Raw genomic sequence first — 27654 nt, 5'->3', positions numbered from 1 at the left:
GTACCTCATTTAAATCATATTGTTTTAACAGTATTATATGTAAATATATAAATATCTTTTTGTGTTTTTGTATCCATAGAATATAATTTATTCTATTGATGTATGTTATTTTGAAAATACAAGTTGTATTGAATAGCAACTTATTTCTTGACTAGACTATTTGTTAGTTTCATTATTTATAAAATAATACATTATTTTTCGAATATAGATGTTCAGATTTTTTCAGTATTTAAAATGCAATGAATATATATATATATATATATATATATATATATATATATATATATATTTTTTTTTTTTTTTCATTGCTTTTTAGGCACTGAAAAAATCGCTCATTTTTACACAATTCTATAATAGTAAAATGTGTATTAAATTTTAAAACTCATTATTTTAAAATATTTAAATGATTATATCATATTTATTTAACATATATATTAAATATATTTAATGTATATATTAATGTATACATTAAATATATATATCATATGAATATATCATTGCAATTAAGTAAGAATACCATAAAAATGAATATAATAAAATGTGTTTATTATATGATAAATATATAATGAATATCAAAGAATATTTTAAAAATTACTTTTGATGAAAATATTTTCTACAAAAAAATAAAATTTAAAATACTATATTGTTGAAAATCTATCTTATTCTTCTCAATTGTGCAGTGATCTAAAAGTTTTACAATTATTAAATAATTTTGTTATTTAAATGTCATTTGATTATTATTGATAAACATTTTCTCTTTAGGATTATAAGGTAATTACTTAGTTTGTATCTATTGTGAATACAGCTATCCTTAATATTCAATTATTTTATGCTAGAGCACAATCACACACACATGCAATAGCGCATAAAATGTACTATTGTACAAAATTTTGACATTTAAAATGTCTTAATATTTTCAAACTTTTTTGAAATGGAAATATAAAATCTGCCAAAAAGATGTATTTGATAACAAAATTAATAAGTAATGGGAGACATATATAATATATAAGAAATACTCTGATAATTATGACTTTACCACCACTATTTAGCTGTCACTTCCCAACGTATGTCAAAGACTGTTCTAATCACGAAATAGATGTGTTGTGGTATCACTCTGATTTTACGCAAAGCCGTTATCCACCAGGACAAGAAAGTAATTACATATCATTTTATTATTTATATTATATATTTTAATATTGAGTATATATCTATTTTTTGACGTTTTGAATAATTCTTTAGTAAGCGAAGCTTGTACACTAATATGTTTGCTTGTGGCCGTACGAATATCAAGAGAACATTTATTGATTCACGATATAGAAAACTGTTCGAAATTGAATATCATTGTAGCAGAAGCGATGATAGAGGGTAATGCGATTCATGCGTGGCTTATTAAGGAAAGACTTATATCGCATCCATATTTGAGTACTGAGGAAGCTTTGAAATACGGGGGTAAAAGCCTAAACGAATTAAAAGAATGGGTACGATACATGTCAGTAATATTTAAAACAAATTATACATATATTCTAATATAATGTTCAATCAAATAAATTCTAATTGATCCTGTAAACCATTCTTATCTAAGCAAGTAGAATATAATTTTCATAAATATATCTCTTTTACGCTTATTGCTAGATAATATGTGTAATAAATTTTATCGCAGAAATTTAATGTCTTTCACGAGGAAATAGGAATAAGCTTGTATAAAAATATAAATACATTTTTATATGAATGGTATAAAACTCCAAAATCTCATACTTTATTTATGCTGCTCATCACATGCGGACGCACTATATTATTCATATTTCAAGAAATTACCTATAAAGTAAGTAATTCAGCCGAGAGAAAAAATATATATGAAAATATACATATATATATATATATATATATATATATATATATATATATATATGTGTGTGTGTGTGTGTGTGTGTGTGTGTATTATATAGAATAATTTTATCCATAGGTAATGTTATTTGATTCACACAGTCACATCACTGCCAGTAATTCAAATCGCGGATTAGTCATTGCTCAGGTAAGCACAAATAATTTAAAAAAAAAGTATATTGTGAAATATATCAGAGAAAGAACAACTTAACACTATAAGCAATATAACATAAATAACGAGGCTTTCTCTTTCACTAATAATTATGAAAATATATGATGTAGACAACTATTGATAGATTGGAATCGCTATGCAATTGGTATACCGAAAAAGTATTAAAAAATTGTTACAATACACAAGCTAATAAGTATGAATTAGCTTTTTTATATTCCTACAATGCAGAATGCAGTAATAATCATAGAGCTTTATGCGAATGTCAACAATTCTGTAAAATATAATTTAAATATATAATTATAATTATAAATTTCTATAACTGAATACTGAGGTATTTTATTATCTTATTTTATTATTGATTGATTTTATCATAGATATAAACTTAAATATTAATAAAAAACCGTATTTTTAAATTAATAATATATAAGTAATACATATACAATATACACGAAATATAATTGTATATACTTAGTAGAACATTTTATTTAAACACATATATAATATACACGATGTGTATTTAGCAGTTTTGAAACAGACAAACTGAATGTATAGATTAAGACTGATATATTTATTTACATTATATACAATTTACTTTCTCTCTGTTTCTCTTCTAAGGCTGATAAAACGCTTTATTGTTACACAATGCTGAAACTATTAACTAATAAAATGATCTGATTTATTTTGGGAAACATCATTTTAAATAACAGTTTCTGAATGGATACCATATATATCCTTTTTTGAACAAGTTTAGCATTGCACAAATGTACTCCTGGCGATATGTAACAACTACATATTAATTAGTTTACGCTGATATCTCATTGAGATTTGCTTTCCTCGTCTATTTCACATATAAAATATAATCAAAAACGTATGTGGACAATACAATTTTACTCGAAAGTTTTGTTTTCGTGGCTTTGTAATATTATATAAGAATCATTACAATATTTTGATTTCTTAAGAATTTAGTTTTTTCTCTGTGATAGTAAAGAATCCTTTACATTATGATATCTCTATGATCTGGATATATTTTATGTAAATAAAAATTGCTATATTACTGTGAAAACAAATATATATGGCTTTATATAGAACATTACTATAAAGGCAATGTATAATGTATAAAATAATGATGACAAATTTGTTAAGAGAATCAAATCTGTTTGTGTAAAGAGTATCATTACAAAATGTAATGTTATATCATATATTCATAAATAAGAATTATCTTCTGACTTTATAGGAAAAAATAATGTATTTTATCTAGAACAATTATATCTCAGAAATACAATAATAAATAATCATCTAAAGTACAAAAAAATTTTTTTTCTGTCTCTCTCTCTCTCTCTCTGTGTAATTAATTTGATTAATTATAAAAGATAAGTAGAATGCCGAAATAGAATAATGCTTCTAAAATACAGATTTCTTTCCCCTTTTTTATGCTCTTATGTACATTATTAGTTGTTGTATAATAGAGTATCATAGAATTTATTTAATAACAATTTTTAACAACACAATTTCTAGAAATTACTATCTACAAGAACGTATAGCCTAATCTAGCAATTTTGTTTCCAATTACCATATTATTTTAAAAGAATGCTTAAAAATTAAATATCTTTTTTTCTTTTTAAGAAAAAAAGCTGCTTGCAAGTACCAACAAATACATAAACATGTATTTGGCAGAGGTAATTGAGCAATTTTTTCTCATATTTTCATATGTAAATAAACATTTTATACATCATATTACTTTGTACAATATGATCAATTTCAAGGCAATGCTTATTTTTTCTCTTCAAAAATAAATAAAAAATTACAATCAGATTATTTTACAATTATATGACAATTTTGTAGTACTTTATGTGTGATTAATATAGAAACTTCATATAAATTAAATTTATAATATAAGTAAATAACGTTATTCTTTTTAAGCAAACACTCAAAAGATATTTCATCTTTTTTGCATATGTTTTAGTAAATAAAATAATATCTACTAAACAATGTATTATAAATTGGTGAAAATACATATTAGATGTTATATAATATATAATGATTTTTTTATATTGTGAACATTAATTTATCTATAATTATTTACGAAAAAAAGCAAACTGATGTTATATTAGTTATTTAACAAAATATTTGAAAATTATATGTTTTATAATCAAACAGATAAAGTTATCATTTGTATGAATGATTTGGACGAGTGTTGCAAAAAAAAAGAAAGAAGAGAAAAAAACGTTAGAGAGATTGACGAACTCGAGGTTGTGCCCATTCTACAAAATCATCGATTAGTACAGGCCAGGCACCCTCTTCATCATAATTACTCATATCTGAATTGATCATAAGTGCAAAGTCTAATAGTAAGTTCCATGTATCTTTTGGAATTGATCTTTTGTGATGTTCCTAAAAGATATCAGTAATTATTTTAAAGAAATTCTCTCTCATTTTCTCTTTATATACAAAAAATAAATGTAAAAATAATATTAAAATGTATGCGCTTACCTGTAAGAATTGACACCATAATTGAAGAAATTTGAATTTATCATCTAATACAATATTCCAATAAGCGATGGCCATGTCCAAATCTAAACCTTTCTGCCCTGTATTCTTCGCATAATTAAATGTGAAATGATAGAAATCCTTGAATTTTAAAGGATCCCTTAATTCATTTTCTAAACTACCTAGACGCGCTTTTAACTTATCTATACTATCCACACTAAAAAAGATAATTATGAAAATAATTATAATTACGATTTAGCGAATATTATAGATTACATCGAAAAAATTGATATTTACCCCAAGTCTATCATGCCATTCATAAATTCCTCTTTAGTGAATTCGCATTGTGTTTCGGCACGAAATTTCCACGCAATAATCAAAACTAATTTACTCTCAGGACTGAGATTTAAATCATCAAGAAATTTCATGATACCATCTGCAGTAATTTTATTGGGTTCACTTGGATCTGTAAATATGTTGATTATAATATCCTACATCTTATAATACTGAACATAAATAATAAAATAAAAAGTTGTAATCATATATCATATATATTTACAATTTTACCTTGATATTTGCTGTATAACATTTCCAATTTTTTTTTATCAACAGAATTTTTTGGTTCTTTATAATAAGCTTCTGGATTTTGGAAATAATTGTCGCTTGCCAAATCAAGCTTCCAATCATTTTGAGCCAGACAATATATTGCAGTTTGCTCTCCAGTTTGTGTAAATGTTATAAATTTTTTCACTTTGTCTCTTTGTGAAAACTTTAGTTTATGCTGCAATTTGAATGAAATAGACACATCATTTTGAAAGTTCATTACTTGATTATAAAAATAATGTGCGTATAAAAATGACACTATATGAGTTCTACATTTTATTATTATAATTTAATATTTCTAAATAATGTCTGTTATACTTATATTCAAGAGATCAACTTTCTGTAAATACCATCATGTAATATGATATATGTAAGAAGATTCAAGTTCCCATGACACATTCAAAGTATACTTTGGCATAATTTTATGTTGCCTCAAATAGTATTTTAATTCGACGTATTTTTGAAGAGAGGCAGAGAAAACAGGGAAAGCCCAAATGTCAAAATCATTAACATCATATACAAGAATAGGTTATTGTGGTAACATGAAAACGGTACGACGAAATCTCAGGAAGAAGACCGGATTTGATTAATTGACAACTTGATGTAAAACGTAATACTCGACGTACAATCGCGTCTCTTTAAAAGCTTACCATTTTTCGGCTAATTTTAGGCCCCCGAAAAAGCCAAAATATTATTCCCCTCGCACTACACTCGACGTGACATGCGCATGTCTGTGAAGGTCTCGAGAAATGCAAATACATCGGAGTGGATGTAGTGCATACATACATATAATAGTGGATGTAGTATATATATACATATCACAGAATGCCACCAAACGTTACCGGAGCAAACCAGGACGGTATGATACGATATAGCGGGTTATTTAAGAAAGTGCTTGCGAAATCATAATATATTATCTATCTTTATGTTTCTTTTTCTCAACGTTGGATTATATCCAAAAAATTTCTTTTTTCTCTTTTTTTTTTAATGTTTGACTACATTTTAATTGATATACTACTTCCTTTTTACAAAAAAAGAAAATTTTGCTTTTCTTAATCATTTCCAAGTGGATCCGCTCTCTTAAATCAGCTTGATACTAAGAGATATTTGCGACAAAATATGTGTACATTTCCTAAGAAAAAATTCGTAGACAAAAAAATCCTACGGGAGATTTATTCTCGAAATTTTATATCGGAAGCGATATAATTCTTGTGAATCGAACAGCTGTGCGCGTATCAAGTAGTATCAAGCGATACGAGATACGACGAGTGATCGAGATTTCGATAATTGTTCATATATATCAAATAATTAAAACTATTATTTGTTCAGTACAGTAGTACAGTGTGATTCTTTTGCCGTTTTGAATATAACATGCGATTTAAATCTATGGTTTTAATAACACAATAAATCTTGTATAAAAAAAATTGCAGAATATAGCAGATAATATATATGTATATGAGGGTGTGAGTGAGAAACTTTGTCTCTCAGAACTATTCCGATATGTGACCGCGAATAAAATGAGAATGTATATGCGATTTTGCTAACAATAATAAGTGTTATTCATTGGACAAGAATGAGATGTAAAATTCATCTCGATTCGTGTTCATCATGTTTATGTATCTTATCATAGTTGTGTTTAGTTTCGATATCGAAAAAGCGGCAGCGACTAGATCGTATAGGTTACTGATGGTACGTACAATATACATATTACATATGCTGTATGATATCAATATTAATAAAAAACGATTTTTCATTAGTATAAGTGATTATTTCTTAAATCAAAATTTATGCAAAGATATGTAAATAACGTAATTTTTATACATATAAAGTAAAAAGTAAAACTTTTGTTTTATCTTGCTATCAAGCTATTTAAATATTTAACATGATCTCATAGATGTGTATTATTTTTTGCAGAAATTCGAAAAAATGTATCAAAGTATCCAGCTATATAGATGAAGATACGCAATAATTTCATATAAATATGGCGGGAAATATTTATGAAATACTCCCATTCTATCATCACTCCAATAACACTGGCAGAGAAATATGCCAATGGTTGGCACATGTCAAATTGTCTAGGATAATAATTTTAACATCCATAGTTTTATTTATTGTGCCTTTATTTACACATTATTATTTATCTAAGGTATGTTAAAGAATATGAAAGTGGAAGAGCTTTGAGTGGAAAATTATGATTCCATGATGCTTTATATTAACTTATATCAATTATGAATTTATTTTTAGGTGGAATCTAATGCTCCAGATAGAGATATATATAGAACATTTTCAACTTTGGAAGCTTTTGAAGATTTCACATCTATGAAAGCATCACAATTGAAGATGCGAATAGAGGAAATGTTTCATATAAAAATTTCAGTGAGCAACGAATTGAGAGATTTAAGTGCTAAAAGACAAAGACTTCAAGGTGAAGTTAATAGTTTAACGCAGAAGATAGATGAATTAAAGCAAGAATTATTGCATCAACAAACAGATCTTGACAGATTAAAAATAAGCGTGGAACAAGCACAAGTAGCACAAAGAGAAGCAGTTGAAAGGAATACGCCGGAATTGGCTCCTCCTAAGAGAATATTGATTAATACTACTCCAATTATATTACCCAGTACAGATCCACGATCCTGTAAGATGTATAATTGTTTTGATCATAGCCGATGTGCATTGACAAGTGGTTTTCCTGTGTACTTGTATGATCCAGATCAATTCTCAGTAGTTAATTTAGGATGGGATGTAGATGGTTTTTTAAAAACGACCATTAAACAAACATTAGGTATATAATTAACATGTATGAATAAGTTGTAATTATAAATATTTTTATTTGATAAATTGTTTATTTGTGCTGAATTATTTTATATAATATATTTATTATATAGGGTATAATCCACATCTTACTAGAAATCCAGCAGAGGCATGTATCTACATAGTTTTAATTGGTGAAGCATTAAGCTCTCAACAAAAAAGTGATCAACGTTACAGCAAGTCTTTAGATACAAAAAAACTGCATGCACTTCCTTATTGGGGAGGAGATGGTAGAAATCATATATTGTTAAATCTTGCACGAAGAGATTTGTCTGCAGATTCTGGAAATATTTTTAGTAATCTGGATACTGGGAGAGCAATGGTGGTACAATCAACATTTCATAGAAGTCAGTTTCGCGACGGTTTTGATTTAATTGTTCCACCAATTTTGGGCCCACCTGGCGGAGATGTTTGGCAAGAATGTGCACAAATGTTGCCCGCAAGAAGAAAATATTTGTTGTCCTTTCAAGGAGAAATGAAAACTTTTAAAAGCACCCCAATGACAATCGATGATTCAGACATAGATCTGGAAAAATTAGTGGTTGATGATAATAATATAGACTCATTTATCATTCAACATTTGAAAGATATGAGCAATGGAATAACTTTGGATAAGTTTTATATTCAATTTGAATGTATACCAGCCTCTGTGGAAAGCAAACCTGTACAAACTTTGGATTGGTCACTCTGTGGAACTGATTCGTCTAGAAGAGCCATACTAAAAGAATCGACATTTGCATTGATTTTAGCTCCTAGCAATGTTACATTATTGACTACTTCTTCAATGCAAGCAAGATTGTATGAAGCATTACGAGCCGGGTCAATACCAGTTATTCTTGGCGGTGATCAAATCTTGCTTAATTATAATGAAGTTATAACTTGGAGAAGAGCTGTTATCTTTTTACCTAAGGTAATTTTCATTGTAATATTGTCAAATTTGGTGATATTGAATTAAAGTTGACAAAAATATTATTTTAGGCTAGAGTGACTGAAATGCATTTTTTACTGCGTGCTGTTCCTGACAATGATCTTCTGACTATGCGAAGACAAGGTAGATTAATATGGGAACGATTTATGAGTACTGCACAAAGTGTAATGGATACTACCATAGCGGTAGTGAGAGACAGACTCGGTATACCTCCGTTACCGGCGCCTCAAACACCCAGTCCCAGTGTGTTTAACGAAAGTTTTGTGGTATGTATATCTTAATGTAACAAAATAAAAGAGAGATTTGATTATGTATATATAATTTACATTAGCTTATTTTAAAAGCCTTTAAAATCGGATACCATCATTGCTGAGCCTGAAGCTGAAGAGAGCTTAGGTCCTTTAGAACCGCCATATCCATCTCCCGCTTTTAAGAGAAACTATACAACATTATTAGTTCAAGGTCATGAAATTTGGAATGATTGGATGGATCCATTCAATTTGTATCCACAGTTACCTTTTGATACTATTCTTCCTAGTGATGCCAAATTCCTTGGTAAGATCACTCAATCAGATTTTTAAATGCGGTGTGTTATATAAATTTTATTTAACCATATTGTGTTTTCTGTATTCTCATAGGTTCAGAAGTTGGTTTTCGGCCTATTGGCAAAGGTGCTGGAGGTGCTGGAAAAGAGTTTAGTGAATCATTAGGAGGAAACTATCCAAGAGAACAATTTACAATTGTAATATTAACATATGAAAGAGAACAAGTTCTTATAAATTCGCTAGCGCGTCTTTATGGCTTGCCTTATTTGAACAAAGTACTGATAGTATGGAATAGTCCAAAACCACCCGCAGAAGACCTCAAATGGCCTGATATCGGCGTTCCAATAAACGTAATATATAAGCGTAATTTATATATATTATCCTGTAGAATGTATCTCTCCTAAAATTACATAAAAATATCTTTTAAATATTGTTTTAAATTTGAACAGGTTATAAAGGCTTCAAGAAACAGTTTGAATAATAGATTCCTTCCATTTGATGCAATTGAGACAGAAGCCGTTCTTTCTGTTGACGATGATGCTCACTTGAGACATGATGAGATCATGTTTGGTTTCAGGTAAGCCAATGCACTGTTTTATCGATCAATGTAGATAATTTTGATATCTATTACATGTGATTTACAGAGTATGGAGAGAACATCGAGATCGCATAGTTGGATTCCCTGGTCGCTTTCACGCATGGGATCAGAATTATTATAACGCTTGGAATTATAATTCTAATTATTCTTGCGAATTATCCATGGTTTTAACCGGGGCTGCTTTTATACACAAATATTATACATATCTATATACATATTGGTTACCACAATCAATAAGGGATAAAGTTGACGAATATATGAATTGTGAAGATATAGCGATGAATTTCTTAATATCCCATCTTACAAGAAAACCACCAGTTAAAGTAAGATATTATTTTTAATAATATTAAATTATTTAATGTTACATTATTTTATCTTCTTTTCTAATATCTTAAATCATATTTTAAATCTCTTAATTTAGATTTTACACAAATGTTGTAATTCTTGTTTTTATTTATATTTTATTCTAATATTTATTTTATTATATTTTAATAATTAAATATTATAATACACATAAATACACATAAATATTATAATACACATATACATAATATCTATACTATAATTACCTATGCATTTAGGTAACATCACGTTGGACATTTAGATGTCCAGGTTGTCCAGTTTCACTTTCAGAAGATGATACACATTTTCAGGAGAGACATAAGTGTATTAATTTCTTCTCACAGGTAAACGACAAATTATTAATTGTATAACTAAATTAAGATAATATAATGGATATTATTCAATATGATTGATGATCTTAGGTTTTCGGATATATGCCACTATTGAATACACAATATCGAGCGGATTCTATATTATTTAAAACACGAATACCACATGACAAGCAAAAATGTTTTAAATTTATATAAAAACAAAACGTCCGCGCGTGTATAAATTTTTGTGTAGATTATGTATTGTAGAATAAGATTTATATGAATTTGATACAATTTTATGCAATTCTAAATTATTACAAAACGTTTTACAAAATGTGTACAAAAAGAACATAATGAAGAGTTTAATTATATAAAAGGATTTTATCAAAAAAATGTCAATAAATAGGTAAATTCTACAAATGATTAAGACATATGAACAACTATTGAATGTATGTATCTTACAAATAATTAGTGTAGAACTGTCCTCTATAATTGAATAGTGCCCAGTTTTTTTATTTTTGCCAGATATTTAAAGACAATGATTATAATAACGACCAAAATAATTCCATTGAATAATATTACAGAAAAGATAAAATAATCTCCATTATTAATATGTGTGAATACATAATTGTAAATGATTTTCTTTGTTTCTTACCTTATGCTCTTTATCTTTTTTAAATGTAATCAGTGTTACAGTCTATAAAATATTTAATGCTCTAAAAAGACAGAAAATTTTGTAAATATGATCAGTGTATATTATATGAATATATATATATATATTATATTCTATAATATAGCATATTTTTTATTATGCTATATTTTATAATACAGTATATCGAATTATACTACCATAATTAGAAGAATTAAATAAGTGCATAAGATATCTATAACACACACACACACACAGTGTAATATTTTATATATATATATATATATATATATATATATATATATATATATATATATAGTGTAATATTATATTTTATTTATCATTTTATTTATTATTTTTTATAGTTTTTTTAATTATGGTATTTTAAACATCGCATAATACTTCTAAGAATATTAATAAAAATGAAATTCTTTTGTAATATTTGCAAATGTGAAAGCGTAGAGCTATATAATTTGTTACATTTAATATTAAAATTAATTTTTTATATAATAATTTTTTGTCTATTTAAAAAAGTTATAAGGAGCAATTAGATTTATTTTTAAAAATATTTTTGCAAGTCGCTTGTTCTTGAGTCTAAAAGTAGCATGTGATAGAACCTGTATATATATGGAATGCATCCTTTATATAGGAGATAAATTGAATAACTTTTAATCAAATGATATTAATAATGAAATATATTTAATAAAGAATATTGTACCAAGTGTATAGGTAGTAATCAAATAATGTAAAAATTTTGGAATCTAAAAATATTTCCTATGTTTATTTTCTATTTTTTGAAAAAATTATATTTCTCTGGCATTATGATAAATAAAAAACAATGTTTTTATGGCAAGTACTAATTTTTTTGCACTATTAAAGGATTCGAGACAGGAAATAGAAAATTTTTCAAAAATCAAGATTTTTTTTGTAAGTCTGTATGTCTTATCTCTATTTTTTGATATATATTATTTATATTTTTGATATTTGTAATATGTTATAATTTTACACATTATTATAATATTATGATTTATTATACGTTTTATATGTATATAGGTAATATATTATTGATATGTGCCAAATTTTTATAATTTATGTATATAATACATAAATAAGTTACTCATACAATTAATAAATTTTCTTAGATATTGTCAAAAAACGTAAGTTTTTGATTATCTAAGTTTTTCTCATCTCTATAATCTAAATATATTTTTTAAATTTATTTATTGATCAAATATAGTTTGATATAATAATATGTAACATACAAATAATTTTTTTTTAAAGCTAAAACATTATCCATTATATTCTTTTCCAATATTACTAGTAGAATATAAGAATATTTGTTCAGTGTAATTATGAGCATTTCATGTAAAGAATTTCATGTACAGTGATTATTAATGTAAAGAATTGTTCTATAAATACTCTATTTATCATTCTATATTGTGGCATGCAAACTAAACATGATTTTTTAATTGTTAAATATCGTGTGATAAAAGTATATTACATACTTGTGTCTATAGTAGATTCCTTGATTTATTCATTCAATTTAGAAATAAGAATAATTTTTTTTTGTTAGAATCTAAAATAATTTATACGGTAATTACATTGATATTATAATTAATGTAAAGAGATTATTATATTTTATCATTTTTATTTAAATCGGATTTCTTTATAGATTGCTTATTCTAAACTACTTAGATATTCCATAAATAAATCACAGGAAGAAATATGATATATTATTTGGCATGTAAATTAATGAAATATTTAAATTAAAGAAAATAATTAAAATTACCAGAGCGGTAGAAAATCTACATCGCATTTTGTACAATTTAATTAATTTTATTTGTATGCTTTTCTCTAATCTGTTATTTTGTAGTGTGTGTGTGAAAGAGATGCATATATTAAAACATAATATATTTGAATATTAATTGCCATTTTATATACAAACAAATTTCGTATTCTTTATCGTCTTTCGTTTCATTCCATAAGTAGTAAGTAAACATATGTACAAGACATGTTTGACGGGCAGTAGTAAATGTCAACAGTAGCTGCTCCTTGTGAATAGTCAGACTCGCAGTAATAATATGCTGTTATGCACAGTCAAATACAACACTGCAGACTTTTATCGAGCGACTACATTAAAGTTATTTGTATACTCATCAATAATGACTATAACATTAATTTACGTAATTATTCACGATATATGTGAAAATATAACGTCACGATTGTATTACGGAGCAAATTTATAATTGTGATTACAGACATCAAAAGGGACTAATTTCACTCGGTTTTTTAGATTCGTTTTCCGTAGTATAGATAGATTATACATATGCAATGTAGATTACTTATCTAAATCATTTTAATGAAATTTTTAAATGATATTGATTTTGGTATAGTTATATAATTTTAGAAAGAGAGAAATGTGTATATTATTATTATGTCACCGTTCCTTGATATTTTTGTGATAAGTTTATCTGTATCATCGATAAAGAAAAGAAAAGTTTTTGAAATCTGGATGGCTCTCATATACGAACATGAGTGTGCCACGTGACGTATTTGACTATACAAAAGTTTAGCAATGTCGAAGGAATGGTGCGCACCGACCGTCCAGAAGTTTCTTGGAGAATAATCACGGTAAGGTGATTTACCGAGTATTTCACATAGAATTATACGAACGATTGTAGTAAGCATATACCAGATTTATTTTGTGTATCCTAGTTTCGTGTAAGTTATTTTCATGAATGCTGGTGCACGATAAGAGAAGCGTGAAATTTATATACGTTTCGTATATCGGCGAAAATCAAATCTTTAGAAAAGTTTAGAATACCATGATGAGTTTCTTTCCGATAAGTCCTTTACACGCATAATTTTTTCAATTATAACGATAAGATTATATATAATGAGGCAATATTGACGAGTGATAAAGATTAGGAAAAAATATAAATATCAGTGTTTCTGATGCGAATTTTATTTCACACTCTCGAAGTGTGCGAGTTTCTTCGTGTGTGTATAGAATAGAGAATGAAACATCTGAGCATGTTTTTTAAAAACAAACTTGGAAAATAATTTTGAAGATGAGGAAAATCTTATCGATCCTTTTCCTAAAACATATTAAAGTGATCTGTAGCGTTTATGGCGGGCTGTTTCAAATGCAGCGCCGTGTGATTACGATCCTCTTGAAGTTGGCGCCAGATTGGTCCGTCCGTCGATCAATACGGTATTTTCCGCCACGTAAGTCTCGTCCCATTTGCCGATTGGTCAGGACGTACGCCGCAATCCGATTATTTATTAAGCTCGAAGCGAAGGTGTAATATTTGTCAAGCGTCTTGTTTGTCGCAAGTACGAGATGGCGATCATAATCGACGTATGACGTGTGATTATTATTGCATGAAACCCGAACAAAAATCTGTTTGAATAATAACTCTGAAGCGTCTTTTCACTTTCGATGATTCCTTTCTCTCCCCTTCAGTATCGGCTATCATCTACACGGTATCAAAGTTCGTACACATGCTTAATGTATATAGGGTACTATATATAAATATCTTTCCTATTATATATTCTATAAAAAATTTTTCAATTTTTATTTACAGAAATTTAGGAGTTATTTAATTTAATAAACTTTTAAACTTTTAATTGTATTAATTATCTTATTGATAAATTCATAAATAAATATTTTATTGAATTAAGATATTTTAAAAGTTAATCAAAAATGAAATTCTATATTTCTATTCTTATACATCGTTATATATGCAGTCAAAATCTTGAAAATTTAGCGCGTGACAATATTTAAATTTCAAAAATTGCTCTAAGAAGTGATGCATGTCTTGATATCGAACAATCATTATTCTTGATGTAACTTTTAATAAAAATGTGCGCGCGAGGATCATTCTTTTAAGCCACCTCGTATATAAAAAGAGAGTTGAGGGGAAGGGAAAGCAGCTCGGTTCGCGCAACTGCGGTTCCACATAAGTGCGATAAGACCATCCTTTCGATAGAGGTCTCTGAGTAAGGGATATATATGTCGCGGACTCCGAAAAATCGCTCGCGAGGAATGCGGATTCGCGCCTCGATGTCGATGTGACTATTCCGACAGGACGTCGATTTTTGCGACCGGAAATTATCTCACTCCATTCCACGCGTTCGTCACCGTAGCGGGAGAGTTGCGAGAAGCGAGCAGATAACGAGTGTGTAAAGCACAGAGGAAAAAGGGAGAAAGCTAGAATCGGAGCCAGGTATATAGGAGAGAGAGAAAGAAAGAGAGAAAAAGAGAGAGAATCGCAAAGTTAGAAAGAGGGGAATGGAGGGATAACCTAACTTGAGAAGGAAAGAGATAGAGAGAGAAAGAAAGAGAGAGAGAGAGAGAGAGCGGACCATTCGCGCGCGAGTCGACGTGGCCGCGTCGTTTAATCGCAAGGGAGTGCGCGTGAGAGAGAGATAAACGCGCATTCGCGCGAATCGTGCCGTCGAGTCGCATCGTCAAAAAGGGCACCGCCGTCGTCGTCGCCACGCGCGAAAGCGACGACGCGTCGGATACTTTGAGCCGTCGCCGAACGCGACGCGACTCCACGCAACGCGGCGTCGCGACGCGAGGCACCGCGCAGTGCGCATACAAGCACCCTCTGGCGCTCCCTCAACCCTCGTCGTGTGCGAGACGAGTGTTGGTCGTTTCGCGCAAAGTTTTCGGACGGCTCGACGCGAAGCATCATTACGAGGGGCGCGCGCGGGGATGCGAGCAAATTGAATCGAGAAGGAAAAAGAGAGAATAACGGAACGCTCTGGAAAGGTGTTTAACCCTCGAGACGATCAGCGACTACTCTCGCCTGGGTGTTCTCGTGTTCCTGTCGACAATCACGAAGACGACGAAGACGACGATGGGCGCGACGATACCTCGGCTGCGGCAACGATAGAAGAGATAGCGGAATCCCTTGGAGCGATAGTGGTGCGAATCCCCCTCCGTCGTCAGCTGGGGAAACGATTGTCGTGGGTGTAACTGTTCGGGAGACGATCGACTGCGTGGGCGTCGCGGCGGCCGTTAGAGGCGCGCCGAGGAGCGCCATTGTCGTGTCGGCTGCCACGTGAATCGCGCGAACGTTCGCGAGCGTCCGCGAACGAACTTTTCCGGAGAGGAGGGCGATCTTGGGACGGCGATCCGATGCCCGATTGTGTATGAACGCGCTTCGTCATCGCTCATCGAGCATGTCTTTTGCGGACGCGACAGGATCCAGTTAACGAGACGACGATTCATCTCCGCGGATATTAATAATTGGGATGGCGCATCGCCTCGCTGCAGTGTTATCCGGAAGATAACGGAGAGGATCCGTCATACGAGGACGCCGACGTCTTTTGACAACCGCAGCGCTACCATACGTGTCTGATACCGCGCGTAGATCGAGCCACGAAGTCCTATTTATCTTTAACGTCGGCAACCCAGTGACCCGTTTTCGTTTTCAATCGATGCGGTTTTACAGAATTTCCAAGAGAAGCAGCCATTATCTAGTGATCATCTTACATTCATCACTCCGAGTGTGCAGACCCGCGTTGATCAAATAGCACACAGCTGTCACTTTCGTCCCGCGATCGAGCAATCTCGCTTTATTGGAGCGCCCGAGTGGATTTATCAAAGGTGAAGCGGTACTCGGTTAGCCCCTCCTCGCGAACCGACGCCGAGGAGGATCCGGTTGTTCAGCGCGAGGAGGGTTGCGTGTCGTACGCTTGCAAGAAACAGTGTATCGTTCGATGGTGCATTCGGGAAGCGCAACGCGTGAGGCTGGGCCGCAAGAGAGAATGCGAGAGCCTCCTCACAGCCTGTGAACATGATTTGTCATACACATGCGACGGGCGGTAATCGTACGACGAGAGACACCGACGACGACGACGACGACGACGACGACGACGAAGAGGAGCGCGACTATGCCGCGAGCACGCCGTACGCTTGCCTGAGACCAGCTCGACTGCTACTACTACTGCCCTATTGCAGTATCCCAAAGCATCAGCATCAGCAGCAGGGAAGAAAGCCCGTATCGCGCCGGACATCGCTCAGCGCAGCCGAGTCTAAGAACGTGCACCTTCTATCGTTATCTCGTAGTACAGAGGAGGCTAACCCGAAGTCATCGACCACGACGGAGGTGGTGTCGCGTCGCGATTGGCGCAAGCCACGAGTGCAACGTTCGAGTGGCGAGTCGACGACGACGGTGGTGCAATCGCGACGACGACGACGTAACTCTGGTGCGGTCGCGTTTCCGCGTCGCGGTGCGGTGGTGCGGTCAACGGGTGTCGGATGACTTCCCCAGGACGAAAGCCGCGCTTCGTAGTAGTCGTAGAAGGTTATTATACATCCCGGTCATCGCCGTATCCCGCGTCGACGACGATCGTCGTAGAGAAGAAACGCGGAGGGAGCGTAGGCCCCGTCGGTATTACGGCAACGTCCCGTCGACGTCGGCGTCGTCGGTGGTGCGCCGGCCTGCCTCGCACCCGCGTCATACCCACGTCGTATACCCCGTGCACGCGCGTACACCGCCATCGTGATGGCGGAGCTACCTCAGCCTGACATGTCGCATCTCACCCCGGAGGAGAGGCGCATCATAGAGGGTGTTTTAATGCGCCAAAAGGAGGAAGAGGAACAGGATCATGAGATTATGAGGTATGTGTTCTCTCTTTCTCTCAATGCTTATGTTTCGAAAATCTCTCGTATATCCGTATGAGTAGGAGATTTCTCGCGAAATTTTTTTATATTAAGGAATTAAATAAAATGATATTAATTATATGTATGTGATCTTTTTTATGTAATATTTGAAAAGGAATATCGAGTGACGTAAGTGAAATCTTGATCGTAACTATGATATACTACGTATATAAAATCCACATCTTTTTTGGATTCAAAGAAATTTTCGAATAAATTTGAGATCTTTTTGATAAAGTAATTGATTAAATTATTTTACACGTTGTATAAAAAGAAAGTACTAATAATATTTTATGTACAATAATATCGAAAAAATCGATATACGAGTATTTTATCTAAGAGAACATTATGTGTACATAATTAATATAATAATTCACTAATTACATTACAAATGATTAATTCATAAAATATTGTTTGTCTAAGTAACGATAAATGCAATCAATAATGCACACATTATTACGCATTCATATATATTATCTGCTAAATGCTAAAATAACAACTCAAAAATTTATTATATACACTATAAATTTTATCACTAAAAATCTTTTACAAATTTTATCACAATTCTTCTCAATGATAATCACAAAATATGTATAATACCGTGTCTTTAAAAGAGCATGAATGCGTATGCTGGAATTTTTTTTGCCGCCGTACGAGCATGGCTTGTAACATGAATTCGAAACTATCGATGAAGGTATTGTTTTACAAGCAGGACAGGGGCTTTCACACGGGTATTTAGGACTCTCTATTACACCGGATATTGCCAGACTGGTCAAACGCTCGTACCAATAATAACATTCAAGCATCGTGATGCGTGTGGTCGATATTGTTTATCGCGCTTTCGATAATTGCGTTCTATGCCATTTAATGTGCCGCGATAAAAATCATAAAATTGCACATTAGTATCAAATAAAAATTGTGATATTTTATTAGATGAAAAAAAAATTTTCTAAATTTTTCGATTTTTTACATACATAAAAATTTTTTACACATTTTTTTATACAATTTTGTATACATATATATAGTAAAATATTTAAACAGATATGTGAAAAAAAATATTTCTCCGCTTTCTTTGAACTTGTACAAAAATATCGTCGGTAGAAATTATTTCTTCAACTTTTTTATGATTAGGAAGATGATTTTGGATAATGATTAAAATTAAGGAACAGGCATTTTTATTTATTCCTAAAATTCAAAAGAATATTAGAGACGAGATAATAACTTTAATCATAGTAAATGACATCTATTTCAGCGCGATTGCGATTAGTGATAACTGTTAAGGTCAAACTTCGACCAAGTTTAGAAGTCATCGAAATTAGGGATATAAAAGAGATATTAATACGGTCAGCGGCGCAAGAAATAAAGAGCGTTTAGTCGGTTGTTACCGATAACCATAATTGACTAGATGGACGAAACGACAATCGATCTATCGGATAAAGGTATTTCTTGACCAGTGAGCCTGCTCCGGCTCGTTTCACCTATTTTCCCGGCTCACCTGCTCATTAGTCCTTGACCGCTTTACACCTACATCTTCCATTTATGTATCCACGGCCCCGCACATGCTCTCGATTGCCGCGTCGGCTCTCATCTCTTTTATATCAAGCGATCAGAAATAAAAGTCGCTTATAATTGACTCTTCATCATCCACAAATATTCTTATCCTTGTGCATTCCGCCTTTGCAAAATGAGCATTCCATGTCTGAAGTATCCGCGTTTTAAGCGACCAACTCAGTCGAAGTATAAACTAACGCGGATTGATCGATTTTGCGATGATAAAAATAAAACAAATGATCGTGCTGGTCGCGTGTTTGGCTTATCAGAAGAGGCGATGATTGACCGGCGTGCGTAATTGCGCGAACACATACTATTATTTTCTCTCTCTCTCTCTCTCTCTCTCTCTTTCTTTATCTTTATATCTCTGTCTCGCTCGTGGCGTCTAACAATAACTAAAAACAGAAGGGAGAGGAAAGCGAGCGTTGCGCAGGTTTTATTGATAGGTTCGTCGTTGGCCGGGGAAAAACGGGAACGTGCGAAAGAAGGGTAAGAGTAATGAGAAAAGCGTGCTGCGCCATACCGATGCGAAGATCGTGTAATGTAGACGACAGGTACGTGTAGGGACGCATGTAAAATGCAAGGCGACGAGCCTTGACGTGGCTTAGTAACGAGCTGCTGCAGCTACAGCGCGTATAGGGGTGTGCGGAGGAGCCGCGTAACGGACGGGGTGTGAAAGCGCCTGGATTGGCACGGGGTAAATTCTTCAGGGGGTGAAATATATACGCGTCTCGCCTCTGGAGGAGATAGGGTAGCGCGTCTTTGAAGAGCCAGGAGGGGCGGGGGAGGGGGAGGAATGCAAATACCGCGGAACGACGACACGGATAGAGCGTTCTGCGTCAACGCAAGTTGAAAGTTAAACCGAGTATCGCGTCTCGTTTTATTATCATTCCGCGATATCTCCCCTCCCCCCTCCTCCTCCTCCTCCTCCTCCTCCCCGATTTCGGAGATTCTTCGCGGACGTATTGTCTCGAGGGCGAATGAAACGAGCGAAAGATAAATGAACGATTCTAGAAATGCATAATCTCTTAGTAGTTAAGAACCTCCCCCGTATAATATTTCTCGCGAAAACATCGTAAAAGATTAACAATGCGAATCGGAAGTTGCTCCCATTATTCAGTCACTACTCGGTTATCGCGTATTTATGTCTCTCTCGTTGCTCTTTGTTCTATTTTATAGATTTACGCGCGTAATACTTACTGTACGACGTTCTAGGATGCTATATCTCCTATAATGTTTCCTTCTGATAGTACACACTATTCACGTGTACGTTGTTTATATTATAAAATAGGACCATCGCACAAATATTATATTAGTATTTGTACATAAGATGAAACATAGAAATATAAATATAAAAAATCTGCAAGAATAAGTATGTATGGCACACATAATAAAGTTCTCGGTTGGATAAGAAATTTGTATTCAGAAAAATTAATTATAATTAATAATAGATAAATTTGGCAGTCTAAAAGTAAAAATAAGTAAATATTATATTTTTTCCTTTTTTATTGATGATGATATATAGAATGATTAGGAACACATTAAGACAGCAATAATACTGAAACGCAGAATACATTAGAAATGTAAGTGAGGCTTTTTTTATCTTTCTTTTTATATCTTTGATACTTTATTTGTATATTTTTCCCTCTTCCTCTTAGCCCTTTCTTTCTCATATCGATGGAAGAACAATTCTTGCGTGTCGCGACCTTTTGCACGATCGCTCATAACGCAAAAGTGGGAAAGTCTTGAACGACTCTTTGTCGAGTGTGATCACCGTTGCGTGCGCGAGTCACTCGATTATCGATAAAGTAATTAGAGAAATATAGACGGATGTGCGCGCGGTGCACTCCGAGAGTTGTTGTAACATGACGCGCCAGCTTTTGTTCTATCGACTAACTCGGGATTTAGGTTACGGTGTCAGGATGCGTAGCGCGATCGTTTCCTTTATTTGACAAACGGTCAAGGGTAAGAAGAGATTCAGAGACATCCATATAACGTAATGTCCTTATATTAATTAATATGAAAAATTCAATTTAATGCGCGTCTTCGGACTACTTATATCTGACCGGACAGTTGCAATTGTTTAGGTTTAGACCGTTACAGCAAGAAAGTCCGTTAATCATTTTAGAAGAATCTAATGCCACGTTGGATAAAAATCTCTAAGTTTACATTATTTGTTTTTAGAAAAAAAAAAAAAATTAATACAGATGCTTATAAAGCATAAGAAGATTTATCAACGGACTCGAAACATTTTTCTGGAGAATTTCTTGTAGAATGGTTCTGGTTGGCGAAATCTCGCTTCGTGTACTGCAAAAATGGGCTTGGTTGGTTTTTTTGCATGCCCGCGATATATGCTTCTATTATCGAAACATGAGATGGTGCCGGCACGTCGCAGTGCCAACAACCCCCCGGTCGAAGCTCGGCCTTCGTCGTCGTGTACGCGATCCAAGATCCAAACCGTAAAAACTGCCGCAGCGTGCCAAGTATGCTCGCATTTTTCTTCTTTCAGGCTACGCGGCCAGCGATTATAACTTATTTGCCGCACGAACGTCTTTTAACGAAGGTTCCCTATACACATGGCTCGCACATAGTAAATCGGCTGTGTGTACATCGTTTAAATATTTGTCGCATCGACGAGCGATTTTCTTTAATTAATAAATGCTGATTGGCGTGCTAGCTTTTTTTTTTCTTTTACAACTTCAACGGGCGAATATCCAGTGAAAAGAATACATACATTCGTACATATATATGTGTGTGTGTGTGTGTGTACATATATATATATATATATATATATATATATATATATATATATATATATATATATACACGAATTAGGTTGCCAAATGTTGTGAATAAAGGGATGTGATGATTTTAACGACTCTTTATAGCATAAACGAAAATCGATAATTAAAAAAGTTCTCTCTCTCTCTCTCTCTCTCTCTCGCTAAAAGTGGAACGAATGCGCAACATATAAAGGAGATGGAGCGGATCCTTTTGACACGGCTGGCTATTTATCCGATTGCAGATCGCGATATATTAAAATATACTGATACGTCATAGTCCATTGTATGCAGGTAATGTTTATTTTATCTCTGCGCAGGCTTCATTAATTTCACTTGCATTTTTCACTAGTGCTCTTCGCGTAATTAGCCGACAGTAGAAAACAAAAGATGCGATTACGATCGGATGAGTACGAAATAAATAAAATTTAGTTTTACATTATTTTTCACACAAATTTATAAATTCTGTTCAAGGCGAACTTATAAATTGCGTTGTTTTTCTTCTACAATGTATACGTCAATGCATACGTCACGTCAAACGCAAAGTCATAGTTTGTAAACAAATATTATCGACAACCAGTCTCTCTATCTATCTCTTCATTTATAGACGAGGTCTAGATTTAATAATTCCAGTTCAATGATTTAATTTTCTTCTATAGATTATTATTATAACTATGATATACATATACAGAGAAAGGAAATTTACTTAATCAAAGTAACCGCTATGCAACTATCATCGCTATCTTGCCCCAAATATTGTACATGTTATAAAATCTTAAATAAGTTTATCTTATATATAAATCAATTTTTGGTTTTATCTTTCAAATTCCATCTACGACATAAATAGAGAAATTTATTTAATCGAAATTGATTAACATCGATACATGAAAATTTTTTGACGATACTCGCAAATGGAATAGTAAGGACGCACTTTGTCAGAATCGTGCTGGTTTAATTTCGCGCGTACAGGATACACGGTTCTAAATTGGTTTAATGGATGCGAGCGGATACGGATAGTTGCAAAATAGAGACGACGAAGACGACGACAAGAGTGACGTCGTCACGTTGTGCATTTAGAGTGAGATTACCCGACTGCCCGTCGCTCGGACGCTTTCAAGGCGCGATTTACGGAACAGAAATAAATCTACTACGAGAGAAGAGAGAGCGCGAGTTGTTATCTCAGGTGATTTGTGATAGAACGTTGGGAGTCTGCAAATGGTGAAGTCGGGATTGACAAATCTGGCTACTATTCTCAAAGGATATAGTTTCCATACTAGAAACGGCTGATTTTCTCGGCTCTGCTGATACGAATTTCGCCAGATATCATGACGGCACGTCATTGTTAATTTTATATTATTTAATCTGCATATTATATATATATATATATATATATATATATATATATATATATATATGCATTGATTATATGATTACTTTATTCTCTTTAGATAAAAAACTTTAAGAAATGATAGAAAAAGATTAATAAAATCTTTGATTGTTTTGAGGATTCTGCAAAAAATATTTCTTTAAAAATATTTTAATTCTATATTAATATTTTAATTCTAATAAAAATACAATCGAGATTAAACGTTATGTACAATATTCAATTTTTTGAAATTTCGTTTTTCTTTAACCTTTTTATGTGTTTGCGCAGGCGAAAGCAAGATGAGGTGCAAGTCCTCGAAGAAACGATACGGATGCGTTCGGAAAAACACAAAAAGGCAGGTGTGGAGCTGAACGCTACGTGTCATATATGCTTGAAAACCAAGTTCGCCGACGGCGTCGGCCACATCTGCAACTACTGCGACATCCGGTGCTGCGCACGCTGCGGCGGAAAGGTCACTTTACGGTCAAGCAAGGTAAGAAAAGAAGCATGCAAATAAATGGTCAGAAAAGTCCTGAGGTCAGATTGATTGAATCGGTTGCAAGCATCTGTCCTGACGTATTTCTTCTTTCGTCTTACATTCGGCGCTAGACTCGGCATGTGTAGAGAAACCTTTCGAAGGCATTGACGTAAAAAGATCACACGTAGACAATTAAAATAGAAAGAGATATTTAAAGAATATGCTTCACGATATTTAAGTTGATCATAATGCGTTTAACATAAAATAATATTCTTTTGTATTAAGTGATTCTCTCTCTCTCAATGGATATATAAATTATTTTAATAAACAAAATTATTTTAATAAACAAAATAACGAACAAAAAATGTAAGAACAAAAGGTGTAGAATAAAGAGATGTGTAAAATAAAGAATGTTATATTGCGATGCAAATGGTAGTTAATCGAAGCAACACTAAAAGTGTGGAAAATAAACTCATTAGGCCCGCACTGTTCTTAAAGTGAACTTTTTGTAAATGTATAATGTAGCGGTAAAAAAAGTATGTACACTTGTCTTGATTTTATAAATTTTATCTTTCAGACTTTTTAATCTTTTTTTATTGTATTGTCTTGGCTAATTAACAAACTTATAAACAACGAATTTGGTATGAATTATCAAGTTCGTATAATTCTCGTGATTAATAAATTGTAGATGTGAAAATATTTCTATTTTTTTACGCGATAAAGAGCGCGGTTGGAAATCGCGGTCGATTAAATATACAAATTTGGATACACTCACCTTTTGCATCCGATATATTTAATGCTAATCCGCTATTCTATAAATTGACCTTATCATCGAAATTATTGTTTCATCCCGTCATATTTCATGGAATTTTTCTCTCTCTCTCTCTCTTTTCCTTTCATATTTTACGAACACGAACCATCTATCTGATTAGTCAGAATTTCGTGATTACCTCATTACGCGACACGAGCAATGACGTACGGAGATAATATATTGCGATTTGACGCGGGCAAGTGCCGATAACGCTATCAAAACACGCGCGGAGCAAGTGCGGGGAACGTCGTCGGGCGGGTAAGGATGCGGGCGGGGCGCTCTGTAAATGTCAGCTTCCTGGAAACGATTAAGTCGCATTGTAAGTCGGATAACCGGGATATGCGCGTAATGTCAAAATACGTTGAAATAATTGACCCATATAGGCGGCTCATCGCCATCTCCGTGCCGGTATACCAATTACCCTTATCGCAAATCTATATGTACGTCGGTGGGCGTAATGCCGTCACTAAATAACCGTCGCCACACTCGAATATGGGTTTTTTTTTTCTTCTTTCTCTCTCCCTCCCTCTTTCTCTTCATTTACACTGGAGTGGTATTTTCTGTCCTTACTCGCGCGCAATTTCGACCGGATTTTCATCGACGAAGATGAAGGATTAACGTTCGGCAGATAGAGCTCGGCATGATCGTGCATGACGAATATCGGTAGTATGGTTATATATAGCGTGCTTTTAAAACTTTGTTATTATCCGCGCCGAGATCCGCGCGGATTTTCGCGGACAAACAGAAACTAACGCTCGTCGAATTTGCACCGTTCTGTTCCGCTCGCGCGATTATCCCCTTTCGCAAATATTATTCTTATTCTCCTGCATCGGGTTACACATTCTCTATATTTGGTAGATCGATTTATCAAACTCGAATCTTACCCTTTTCGGCACATGTCCCTCATGTTAAATAATACAGAAATAACATATGAAATATTTCATCGATTCTCGCACGATAAATTTCGACATCGGACAAACGACACGGTACAAGAATGTACGAGGCACTTAACTATGTCGTTGATGATATTTCCATAAGCATTTATAGATGATAGAAATACATATAGAAATTGCAATCGCAACTTTTTTTTCCTGAATATAGAGATTTACATTTCTCTTGCGCGGTAAATAGGAGAAATATAATATTAGACTTTTCTCTCATTATTTTTAGCCCATAACTTTGATGTTATCGATTATCGTATCTCTGGGTTTTATTTAATGACCCAGTTTTGTGACAAATAAATTACAAAGATTCAATATCCGAATAATTGTCGAAAGGAAATTCAGATGAGAATATTTCTGGATACAAATGCGTTTATTACATGTACAACATGCGTTTATCGTGTAACATTGAAACTCTTATACTTCGGATATACTTATAACGGATCTTTATTTTTCACGAGCATTTTTTTTTTTGCATTCTTTATCTCTTTCAGCGTGGAGACAAAAGCTCCATATTTTCCGGGCTATTAAAGGTAATCCGAGCATTGATCAATGACGCGAGCGTGCGCGCGTGGAATTTAACGACACTCGCACACGCGGCACGGAAATGTCGGAATCGCGCATAAACGGCAAGTGTAGGTGGGGTAAAGTTTTGTAGTAAACCTTCCTGTCCCCCTCCTTCTCCCTTGGATTGTGTGCACACGTGCGCGCACGCTACGCACGCACGCACGCACGCACGCACGCACGCACGCACGCTTCCGTCACGGCCACACGCGAGTACAATGACAAACGTCATCGTGAGCGAATGTCGTTACGACATCATCGATCCGCGCGCGCGAAATGACAACGAGAGAGAGGGAGGGGAGAATATCTTTCTTCGTTCCAGATGAACGAGAGAGAGCTCTCTTTTCCGCGCACAACCGGCCATTTAATCACGTCCCGACGCAAAAAAAAAAAGGAAAAAAAAAACAACGAAATTACAGCTTTCCGATGCCTAGCTCGTTCGCGCCAAATCGATATCAAACTGACCGCGCGTACGTAATTATATCCATTACGTCTATGTGTCATCGTCGCCACCGCCGTACGGTTTCTTTCTTTCTTTCCGCTATGTTCCTTTTTTCCGTTGCTGCGTGGACTCTGCGTGGGAGCCTATGAATGGGGCGCGTCCCTGCGTGACGTCACTCGCGGCACTGGTTCACATGGAGGGAGTGGGTATCGGAAGAGGAGAGGTGGGAGGATCGAAGCGCGGGGGTGTCGGAGGAGTGGGTGGCTGAGCGGATGGTGAGACGTTGGACGGTGTGCAGGGGGCTACATGACGCAACATATTGATCTAAGTTTGGTAGGGAGGGTGCGTGATAGAGGAGTACGCGCGGAGGAAGAGAAGGAAATGTGGAGGGTGGCGTATAACGGGGCGGGGGGGGGATGGAAGAAGGGAGGTAGAATAAAATACACGCTGTCCGTCAAATCTACGTTCTTCTGGGATTTCTCAATGCATACAGTTTTACCTGAGATGTATGTTGCGTTCTCTCGAGTTACGACGGCATCAAAGAGATAGATATGGCAGATAAACGTTCACCGTCTGACGTTTGCCTGCTGCTTCGCGCTGCGACTAACATAAGATTGAAGCAGTCTATGATAGTAGACGGAAATAAAGACGGGAGTTCTAAAGAGATGATAAGAATGAAAAGATATCGGGATATTCGCAGAAAGATGGAGGA

At 33.7% G+C, this 27654-nt stretch overlaps 4 protein-coding genes across 8 annotated transcripts in view; 3 read left to right on the top strand and 1 right to left on the bottom strand.

Moving 5' to 3' along the window:
* Window positions 1-702: 702 nt before the first annotated feature.
* Window positions 703-2390, top strand: LOC126849237 (uncharacterized). 2 transcript variants are annotated; one of them, XM_050590900.1, is made up of 5 exons: window positions 703-1153; window positions 1348-1478; window positions 1661-1822; window positions 1964-2032; window positions 2167-2390. In XM_050590900.1, exons 1-5 carry the CDS (start codon window positions 1027-1029, stop codon window positions 2338-2340), a joined length of 663 nt encoding a protein of 220 aa, XP_050446857.1. In that variant the 5' UTR covers window positions 703-1026; the 3' UTR covers window positions 2341-2390. The 2 variants fall into 2 exon arrangements, with proteins under 2 accessions (XP_050446857.1, XP_050446856.1); XM_050590899.1 differs by having other exon boundaries at window positions 1240-1478.
* A 121-nt stretch (window positions 2391-2511) lies between these two features.
* Window positions 2512-5936, bottom strand: LOC126849225 (DCN1-like protein 1). Of its 2 annotated transcripts, none has more exons than XM_050590882.1 (5): window positions 5797-5936; window positions 5111-5324; window positions 4841-5009; window positions 4547-4760; window positions 2512-4447 (listed from the first exon to the last, which is right to left on the bottom strand). In XM_050590882.1, exons 1-5 carry the CDS (start codon window positions 5932-5934, stop codon window positions 4283-4285), a joined length of 900 nt encoding a protein of 299 aa, XP_050446839.1. In that variant the 5' UTR covers window positions 5935-5936; the 3' UTR covers window positions 2512-4282. The 2 variants fall into 2 exon arrangements, with proteins under 2 accessions (XP_050446839.1, XP_050446840.1); XM_050590883.1 differs by lacking the exon at window positions 5797-5936 and adding an exon at window positions 5497-5789.
* A 476-nt stretch (window positions 5937-6412) lies between these two features.
* On the top strand, window positions 6413-11553 carry LOC126849147 (exostosin-3). The gene is made up of 11 exons (XM_050590737.1): window positions 6413-6835; window positions 7061-7292; window positions 7391-7931; window positions 8035-8870; window positions 8939-9154; window positions 9233-9443; window positions 9527-9783; window positions 9883-10010; window positions 10078-10354; window positions 10613-10717; window positions 10796-11553. The coding sequence occupies exons 2-11, from the start codon at window positions 7128-7130 to the stop codon at window positions 10898-10900; spliced, it is 2841 nt and encodes a 946-aa protein (XP_050446694.1). The 5' UTR covers window positions 6413-6835; window positions 7061-7127; the 3' UTR covers window positions 10901-11553.
* A 3803-nt stretch (window positions 11554-15356) lies between these two features.
* The window catches only part of LOC126849133 (regulating synaptic membrane exocytosis protein 2), a 67641-nt gene continuing 55343 nt past the window's right edge, over window positions 15357-27654 (top strand). For all 3 annotated transcript variants that reach the window (XR_007687372.1, XR_007687371.1, XM_050590713.1), the window contains exons 1-2: window positions 15357-17970; window positions 23995-24199. Coding sequence is in view for 1 of the 3 variants with exons in the window: in XM_050590713.1 (XP_050446670.1) it covers window positions 17855-17970; window positions 23995-24199 (321 nt within the window). In the remaining 2 variants the exon portion in view is untranslated. The remainder of the gene's footprint in view (window positions 17971-23994; window positions 24200-27654) is intronic.

Source organism: Cataglyphis hispanica, chromosome 4 (genome assembly GCF_021464435.1).
Source record: "Cataglyphis hispanica isolate Lineage 1 chromosome 4, ULB_Chis1_1.0, whole genome shotgun sequence".
NCBI classification, from domain to species: Eukaryota; Metazoa; Arthropoda; class Insecta; order Hymenoptera; family Formicidae; genus Cataglyphis; species Cataglyphis hispanica.
Note: the sequence above shows the minus strand (reverse complement) of the source record. Positions and strands in the feature narration are given on the sequence as shown.